The sequence below is a fragment of the Nelumbo nucifera genome, chromosome 3, assembly GCF_055504915.1.
Source record: "Nelumbo nucifera cultivar China Antique chromosome 3, China Antique-T2T, whole genome shotgun sequence".
Lineage (NCBI taxonomy): Eukaryota > Viridiplantae > Streptophyta > Magnoliopsida > Proteales > Nelumbonaceae > Nelumbo > Nelumbo nucifera.
In genome coordinates this window covers 56843574-56853674 of record NC_142651.1, presented here as the reverse complement: position 1 = coordinate 56853674, position 10101 = coordinate 56843574, and the positions used below count along the sequence as shown (strand labels likewise).

General features: G+C 33.8%; 1 protein-coding gene and 1 non-coding gene across 3 annotated transcripts; one reads left to right on the top strand and one right to left on the bottom strand.

Annotated features, from left to right (window-relative positions):
* The first annotated feature begins 4821 nt into the window (after window positions 1–4821).
* TRNAV-AAC (transfer RNA valine (anticodon AAC)) lies at window positions 4822–4895 on the top strand. Its single transcript has one exon. It is a non-coding gene; the product is annotated as a tRNA-Val (tRNA).
* Window positions 4896–6401: 1506 nt separating this feature from the next.
* LOC104602110 (putative indole-3-pyruvate monooxygenase YUCCA5) lies at window positions 6402–8658 on the bottom strand. 2 transcript variants are annotated; one of them, XM_088901664.1, is made up of 4 exons: window positions 7824–8658; window positions 7324–7695; window positions 6780–6987; window positions 6402–6655 (listed from the first exon to the last, which is right to left on the bottom strand). In XM_088901664.1, exons 1-4 carry the CDS (start codon window positions 8499–8501, stop codon window positions 6597–6599), a joined length of 1317 nt encoding a protein of 438 aa, XP_088757790.1. In that variant the 5' UTR covers window positions 8502–8658; the 3' UTR covers window positions 6402–6596. The 2 variants fall into 2 exon arrangements, with proteins under 2 accessions (XP_088757790.1, XP_010263981.1); XM_010265679.3 differs by having other exon boundaries at window positions 6591–6987.
* Window positions 8659–10101: the final 1443 nt, after the last annotated feature.

Here is a 10101-nt window from a genome sequence, read left to right as displayed (position 1 = left end):
TGATAATGATAGTGATAATGTATCAAGGTTTTTCTATAAAATTTATGTATTTTTTATTTTTTTGTTTTTATATATATTTTTTGTTTTATATTATTAATCAGATGCAGATTGAAAATCCAAATTTGATTACATAAACACCTCACCCAAATATGTGATAATCGGATCGAGTTGTGAAGTTTGCTTGGCTAGATTCTTCTTTTTGTAATATTTAATCTTTTGGTGTATCATTTTTTTGTTTATTTATCAAAAAAAATGTAACATTTAAATAGAGGGAATTGAAGGAGGTGAAAAGTAGTAGTTCAATTTACAATTTAAACCTCATAATTAAATAGTGACTACATTCAAAAATGAGTATTTTAGTCAAAAGAAAGTCTCACAATCTCATTCATATTTTTAATAGTAGTCTAAATATATAATTATAGATGTGTTCAATTTTTTCTATAACATTTTGTATTTTTGTGTGTAAAAATAATTCTAATATGTCACACTTATATTTTATTTAATATGATAGATATATGCTATTATATATGTGCCTAAATGTTTTATTGCAAAATTTATGTATGTTTTCCATTTTTGTATTTTTATATTCTATTAAATTTTATTATTTATTTATGACATTAAAGGTTAACATGTTTGACCCAAAATTTGAACTATCGATCTTTGCCAAACAGTAAAATAATTTCATTTTTAGTTAGTTCTAAATTATGTATTTCATTTTCATTACCAATAAAAATAATTATTGTTTATTACACTTATTTTTTAATTCTGATTAATAAAAATATCATAAATGTGTCTAATTTTTTCTACATTTTTTTTAAATTTCTATATTTATTTCTATTTTAAAATTTTTATTACCTAACTATGACTTCGTAGGTTGATCAATTTGATTCGAATGGTTGAATTGCTTAGCCACCACTTGGATTCAAAATAATTTTGTTTTTGAGTCAATTTTAAAGTATATGGGTTTATATTGTTAAAAATATTGACACAAATCTAATTCAATAAGAGAAAATGGGAGTTAATAATTTAAGTATAAGACTTAATGAAAGGGGATTAAATGAGGTGGGAAATAATAATTGAAGTTATATTTTCAACTTTACCATTAGAAATGGACTAAATACAAAATTATGGGCATTTTAATAGCCATTAAAACTAACATTAAAGCTGTAATAAAATGGCTTTTATACCCTTTCTCAAATAAAATAGAGGATAATTTTAATCCAAAAAAAAAATTACATTGCATTCACACTTGTTATATATATAAGAGAGAGATGCATAATCAAAATATAATGAGTATTGTGAAACATGTAATTAGTCCCCTCATATCACTAATATAGATAGCAGCTAAGAGGTCTGAAAGGTTGTTAGGATTGAGATCTACTGAGCCAATTGAAGACGACAGAGCCTCATTTGCTAGCCAGTCCGCAACATGGTTGGCCTCATGGTACACGTGTCCACAATGGACCTCTTCGTTCATACGAGTTCTTAACTCTAAGCAATCCTGCACAATACTCCTAAGTCTCCATGGGGGGTTGGTGAGACCACGAGCTTTGAGGCTCCCTCTATGGTGACGGGGTTGTTGATGAAGTTTGTTGCTAGATTATAAGCCTCCCACGTAGCCCAGGTTTTGGCCAAATTGATAGAAGTAGTACCTAATTTATAAGCTTTAAAATCCACTACTCCACCCAGATGATTTCTAGCAATGGTAGCGACTGAGCACATCCCATTTGTAAATCGTGATGCATGGAAATTTATTTTGATATTAATGTTTTCTCTCTTTGGATATTAATGCTTTCTTTATTTTCTATTAGAGTGTGTAGGAATTTTAGGATTCTTACCTTTAATTGTAAATATTTCTGCCATTTTCCTTGGATAATTCAGATTCATCTTCCTGAAAAAAGTGCATCCCTTTATAGGGTATCCAAAGAAAAGAAAGTAGTTTATTATGTATATTTTTTAATTTAGAAAATAAAATTGCAATGCTTACTACTATTATAGAAAATTTTTGGAATAAAATAATAAGAAACTCCAATCTAATGTAATCTTTTCATTTTCTTTTTGAATGCTAATTTAATATTAATTAAGGAAATTTAAAATTATATAGAAACAAAATAGCAACAGCTAATCTGACAATGGTTTAAACTAAAATCAACTACAAATAAAAATAGAAAATGAAAAAAAAAACATTTCCAGTCCCAAAATAATAAAAACAATCTAACATTTATGAACTAGATAGCTAAAATTCCAAAATTAATTTCTATAGAATATATAATTTTACAAATAAACCTCATTAAATTTTATAGTGCAGAAACATTGCACCCAGAGACCACTATACATTCAGCTGTAAATTAATCTTGCAAAATGAGGGTGCAACATTTAATTTTATTGTTGTTGTTTAGTAAGAGATGTTTTAAACAAAACCAATGTGATTTTCATGCATAGTGCCACCCATCAATGGAAAAGTTTGCTCCCCACATGTTACAACATGTTGCTAAACATAGGACATCCCACTTGTATGAGATTTTTCCAAACCATAAAAAATGTGTACATGCAGCAATGCAGCACTGTCAAATTATTGAGCCTCAGTTCCTTCCCACATAAACAGATTTAGGGGATGAATGGAGAGATTTGGGTTTTTATGTCTGTTGTCTTCATTCTACAAAACTTAGTAAAGAGTTAAAGAATACATCCTTCACTTTTCTGAGTGATGTCAGCCATATCCATCATTGATAGGGCATAGAGAGAAATGGAAGTAGGCAACATCAACATCAAAAACTAAGGGCAACCCATAAATTTAAAAGCTTCTTTCTTCTTTCTTTCCTTTTCCCCCCTTTTTTTCCTTTCCTTTTTAGTGTTGATGCAATGAAGGTGTTCTCACTTCTCATTGTGTAAACCTTACTGTTTATAAGTCATTGTTTTTCATTGATTCTTTACAATTTTTAAACACTGGTGGATTCTGAAATAAGAGAACCTTGTCTAGACAATCAGGGAGACATGGGCCTCCATATATATATAGTGGGTTCTGAAATAAGGGAGACGGATGGTGGCAAACCCACATGATGTTTTCTTGGTGTTAGTGATGGTTAAGTGAGAAGATGGAGATGTAACGGAAGCCATAGGTGCTCCAACAAAAAGAAAACATGCAGATGATCCATGGAGAAAAGACAGAGAAACACAGTTGTACTTATGTTTCAACTTTTAAAACTGGAAGTAGTGCAAAGTTCAGGCACTTGAACAAGTAGAGAAAAATAGAGCTGCTGCAGATTGTGTACCATAAAGGATATCTGAGATGTACACCAGCATCAATGTTCTTTTGAAAGATGTTGTGGTGGGTGGAGAAATACATACATGGGCCACAGGGAGAAAGGCCTCTAGCTGTGTGGTTTCATCAACACTTGGTGACTCATGTGCTTTGTTTTCCCTTTTGTGTACATCTGGGTTTCTTTTCCTGCTTATTTTGTTGATTCAATGTAGCATATAAATTTGAATCAGAGCTTAGTAAGAAGAGTAAAGGATTAAAAAAATAATAATGAGAAAAGAGGAAAAGACAAAAAGAAGAGGCAGGAATTTTTTATTTTGTGTGCTCAAGTTGCAACCATGGTTTTGAATTTTGAAAAATTTATAATTTTGGACCCAAAATGTAGAAATGGAATTTTAAGAATTTTGAAAAATTGTGCAAATTATTAATTAAAATTCATGATAAAATTTAATTGGTGAACCATATGATGAAATCCTAAAATTTCAGTAAATTTGTAACATTTATTCTGCAATAAATTCATGCTAAAATCTATGGTATATGAATTACACTATGAACGAAAAAATGTGAACCAGTGATAAAATGGCAATTGACATCTTCAACATTGTTGAAGAGTTGATGGTAAGTATATCTTGTTAAACATGAAAGCACATATTGTGAAATGGGAAGGAATGAAAAGTAAATAAACTATTTGATGTTTTTAATATGATTAATTAAAATTTTGATTTACCATACAAAAAATATTTATAAATCCACCATAATTAGACCTAAGGGTGTCCCAAAATCAATTTGGATGGATTAGACGGACCGAAAAGACATACTGGATTGGACCAATCTGGTCCAAAATATTTATTAGGTTGGATTGACTTGGTCTGTTCGTAAAAAAAAGAAAAAATTATATTGGATTCGGTTGGATTAAGCCAATATTCGATTCAATGATTTTAAGATAAAAATATAGGTGTTTATAAACTAGGTTTGGGTTAAAACCAATCTAAATTAAAATGAATTTGAACAAATTGAACGATCCAAACATTAAATTAGACCAGTCCAAAATGATCCAAATTATTGATTGGATTAGATTGGACCTAATCAATTTATAATGGACTCACATTAGACTGGATCGGATTGGACCAAATCCAGACCAATTGACACCCCTAATTAAACGCTCTAAATTCCACACCCAACATTTTCTGAATTTCATTTCAATTATTGTGATTGAAACCAAAATTTTCCAATATTTCACGAAATTTAAAACCATGGTTGCTAATATCATCTCATGATGTAAACTTTGGAAGCTTGAATCCAAAGCCAGGATTCTAGGAATGCGGACAATGCTGACAGAAATGGATCATCCACACATTTATTTATTTAAATCTGACAAACAAATTAATGTTAGATACCATTGATCTAATGTCAGAATTATCATACACAAAGGTCAGAAGTTGATGAGTGATCATAAGATTGCAGCCATCAAAAGGGCCTACTGAAAAGTCTGAACTGGTAGATACATTAATTGTTCTTCTGAAACCCATTACTATGATTTATTACAATCAAGATCACAATCAGGTGTCGTGGTGTAGTTGGTTATCACGTCAGTCTAACACACTGAAGGTCTCCGGTTCAAGTCCGGGCGACGCCATTTTCTAAATTTTATTAGTATTTTGTTCCGACCTCCCATCTCAATTCAAATCTCCTTATTTTTCTTCTACCCCTCCCTCGCTGATGGATTTTGGGGTAGTTTTTTTTTTTTTTTTTGAACTGACTGATTTTGGGACAAGGATGGGTTTTGGTATTTAAAACATTGTATCGGTATGGTATGAGGCAAAAATCAATGTAACTCTCTTCAATCTGCATATTAAATTTATTAAAATACCCTAATGTTTATAATTATATTGTTAATACAAAACATATAAATTTATGTATTATGTGTTGAATTTAATAATGTTTTGAATCTTATATAAAGAATAATTAATAATTTATATATTTTCTAGATCCTTCAATCAAATAATTTGAAATTTTGGTGTTTATTCATGTTATTTTAATTTGCTTGTTTATTGCTAATATAAAACAGAAAATAACAAAAAAAATAGATATGGGTTCTAAATCCAACTCAAGAGCCCGACCCATCCACCCCTCAAATACAGGGATGATGGGGTCGGGAAGGGTTTATTCACATTTTCATGTGTAGGGATGGTTTGGATTTTGAAAATCCAACCCGTTGCAAATTCTAGAGAACTAGGGTACAAGTGAGAGGGTCAAAAATTTACAAAACCCTCTCTGAAACTCGCCCCACTACCATCCCTAGATGTTTGTTGCTCAGTTGGCCACATTCTGAGTCAAAATATAAAAGAATTAAAAATCAAAATTGATGAGTGCTTTGCTTTTCTATACATATGTATACCTCAAGTATAAATAAGGCAAGACTAGGATAATGTTTGGCATCTTGGTATTCTTTTTAAAAGGAATTAAGTCAAAATGGTGTTTCTCATAATTCCTTCTTGCACAAAATTAAAACCTATGCACTGAAGTTGGTGTTTCTATACAAATTGACATAAAAAATTGATTCTTATCCATATTTATACTAAAATACTGATATATAAATTATTTTAAAGCAACTCGAAGCAATATATATAAAATTTTCTAGTTTACCACTGTGCCCCCATGTGCAAGGCAATATAGAACTTAGCTGCTCTCTCTCTCTCTCTCTCTAGATCTCTCTCTCTCCTCTCCGTGTATTTGTCATCCTCAAAGCGAAGGAAAGGAATGGAACAAAATGATGAAATGGTGGCAGGATAGTAGATATGGGACCAATATAATATAATAACTCTAAATATCTCTCTAGCCTGCCCTTGTGGTGATATATGTAGACTGCTGAGTCAATGATGTGGACCATTGGTGGGGCCCTCTCTAGTCTCACCTCATAAAAACTTGATGGGTAAAACCTGAAAATGACGTGAGTCGCCCATCCAGTGAACTGTCAGGATTTATTAGTTGGCGGACCAAAATGTGTGGTTTTGGGGAGGTAGGTTTCCTCACCTCAGAAAACAGAAAACATCAAACACTTTCATAAGATAAATCCTCTAAACAAAACCATTCATTAATCAATGTCACCGGAATGGTTAGAGAGAGAGAGAGAGAGAGAGTCTTCCTTTAAACAAACTCTTTCATTTAGATTCAATGATTGGATTATTGTACAAAACTTTGTAATCTAACACTAAAAAAAGCCTCATCTTCCTCTGTACACAAAACGCCCCATCATTTTCAAAACTTGGGCTTTTTGGAGAGGGCTGGTCTCTGTGCTATCTGTCTCCTGTGTTTTTTCTTTTCTTTTCTCTCCTTTTTACATAATTATTGTACACGATCGATCTCTGTCACGGCTACCCATCTCGACGGATCGATCGGTCGCCAACCATGAAATTAAAAGAAAAAATGCAAAGAGATCAAATACAATAAGCACCCAGAAGGAGAAACTCGATGCATGGAACTATTGAGTCATCTGTGTGATCTCAGAACTGTGAAATGCATCTCCGGTGGCAGGCAGTAATCTGCTTTTTCTGCTTTGTTTCTTCCTTCCACACTTTTCCAATATCTTGTGCTATCTTCACTGCATCAGAAGATGCACCAGAGAGCCCTCTCCTAGTGAACCCAACTGCATAAAGCCCTGCATTGCCTTTCCATCCATTTGGAAATGGAGACTTTGGAAACCCGTTCTTGGAGAAGAACTCACTCTCCTGTAAAAACACAGATATAGGAAGCAACTTCAGTCCATTTATCCACTTGTTGTTATATAAGATTTTCTTCAGAAAACCAGACCCACATAAGAAACTTCTGAAAACTCTACCCTTTCTTCTTTTAAATAATGAAAGAAAAACAGACAAATCACCACCTCCAAACAGAACCCATATACTTATTACATCCTGAGTTCCTAAATAAGTGTCAAATCGACCCAAAAATAGTAAGAAAACTAGAAAGAATCTAACAGATGCCCCCCAACTTATTCTAGAACTGTCATATAAATCCAAAGAATAAAAGTTAAGTTAGAAAAAAAAAAAAGAACATCTTCTCACCTGTAGCCAAGAAGGGACGTTGCTGCGATACCCAGTAGCCAGAATAACCGAATCAACCTCAAGCTTTTCTCCATTAACAAGCTCAACACAACCACGGGAGAACCTTTTGATCCCAGGAACAATTTTAACCAAACCAGATTTGATCTTTGATAGTGCACCAATGTCCAAAACAGGGGTCTTTCCTTGAGAATTCTTGAGCTGCAAAGGACCCATGGAAGGTCGTTTCAGCCCGTATTTCTCAATGTTTCCTAGTACCAACCATGCCATTATCAACAGCAGCTTATCAGCCAGCCACAGAGGAAGCCATTTGACCATGAAAAAAGCCAATTCGTACGTGGATTTCCCGAGAACCTCCCTCGGCAATACATGAACCTGTGCATTAATTAATTGAAACCGAATTCAGCTCCAGTATAATGAATTATATATGTAGTTTTCAATCGATCAACGAGATCTAATGGTGAATTATATATGATCGTGGGGGTATGCTATCGATTACTCACCGAGCTGCGAACCACCATGGATGGGAAGGCATTGTGGTTGCAGAGATCGAGAGAGACTTCCATGCCTGAATTGCCACAACCCACAACTAGAACACGCTTTCCCCGGTAGTCCTCACCAGACCTGTAGTGACAAGCGTGCATAACATGGCCTCCAAATTCCGACAGTCCCTCGATCTCAGGCAACACAGGCTCGGCATTCTCCCCTGTCGCCACGACAAGCCAGCGGCAAATGTACTCAATCTCGGCGGTGCGGTTGCCGCCGCCGCTGCTGGTAGAAACAGTCTTGACCCTCCACAACCCACTAGTCTCATCATACTTTGCAGACTGCACGCACTCATTGAATCGTGGGTTGAGCTCAAAACGCTTAGCATATGACTCGAGGTAGCCGATGAACTGTTTCTTGGTTGGGTACTCAGGGAAGTCCTCCGGGAAGGGAACCTTAGGGAGTTGGCAGAATTGCTTAGGGAGGTGAAGTTTCAGGCGATCATAGGTGCGCTTCTGCCACAGAGATGCAATGCAGTCCGTCCTCTCAAGAATTACAAAGGGTACGCCCTGTTCCTTGAGACAGGCGCCCACTGCTAGTCCAGATGGGCCGGCCCCTACGATGACCGGACCGTTCACCAAGACACACCGGCGAGCGAAGAAGTCCTCGTGATCAGACATTTTCGGTGGCTGCATACTGGAGACTGGTAGTGTTAACGTATGTAGCAGATCGAATTGTCTATGCCTATGTATGTTTGTTCTTGGATGACAATAAGTGAATTTGAAAGAGAAGTTGGGAGAGGAGATAGAGTTGATCAGAAGAGGCAGGAAATTAGAGAAAGGATGTCTTGAGTTGGTTGAGTTTGGAATGGGAGGGGAGAAGGGGTTGGAAGGCTTTAAATAGGAAAATTGTGAAGAGAGAGAGAGAGTCCTTCATATAAAATATTCTTAATATCATTCATTGAATGCAATTTTATTTAAATTTAGGATTTTTCAATTTTAATTTTTAATTAGGAAAGTTGCTTATGTTTTTATTTTGTTTATTTCTGTGGACAATTATCTAATACTAATTAATAGTATCAAAATGCATCACCCACAATGTTAGCTTAACGCCCCTAGATTACCTCTCTACCATTTCAATCACAATTTTAAACCTAGGTAAAAACAATAAAAGCTGTATGGACCATCCAAACTTCTATATATAATAATTTATATATGCCATTTGATCATGCTGATTTTTAGGTATAACACATATCCATCCATCACTACCTAATTCACAAATGTAACATCAATAGATCAAGCGTCAAAAGGTACAAATTAAATCTTCTAGTCTAGGTAAAACTTTTTCTAATGTTGCTCTAAAGAAAAAAAAATTCTCACATTTGTATGTACACACACTTATTAGCTGCCTAATGTCACATATTTAGAAAATTTCAGTCAAATTAAATAAATGGTTCTAACCTAATGGCTAATGCTATGTTTGGTTGGATAGAAAGTTTTTTTTTTTTTTTTTTTTTTTGGATTTGGAGAGGTGGAAAGTTAGTCAATGAAATTTTGATTCCCATTAACCAAGAAATTCATACTCATTTTTAAGAATTATGCCGAGACTAGTGAAAGTTTATTTTTCTGGATATCACTTACCTAGTGGATAAATTAAGTGTAAATGATACCCATCTTCTAAGTGGACAAATTAAAGGGGAAAATTGCCAATACTTTGATGAGACAAAAATGCCCCTTTTAATAATAGAATCTTTATGGTTAAGATTGTCATTGCCTTATTTACATAGAAAAATAAAAGAACATGGGTAAATGCACTTACTTGGGTAAATCTTTTCTAAGAAAAACTTACCCAAATAAGTGACTTACCAAAAAGCGAACGAAGCATAAGAGATAAACACAAAAATCCTTAAAAAAACATTTCCTTCAGTTTTCAATTTCTCTTTTATGTATTTTCTATTAAACCCAATACAGCCTGATAGATTGCTTATGCCACAAAATCGGGCATGATTAGATGACTCATAACCATGTGCTCAAGATAGACTTTAGTGCTTTAATAGAACCTCTTGTTCTTTATCCCAATGAATAGATTAAAATAAATTGTTGAAATCACCTAATTGAGCTGATTATTATTAATTTGTGCACACAATTAATCTCCTAGGAGAGGCTTATTTCGATGATGGTCCCTATCAATACACATAGAGTGGACCCAATTCAACATTTCTATGTATGTGTATCATCAGTGTATGTATATATGTATATATGGAAAATGCATATATATAAACATTATTTTTATTAA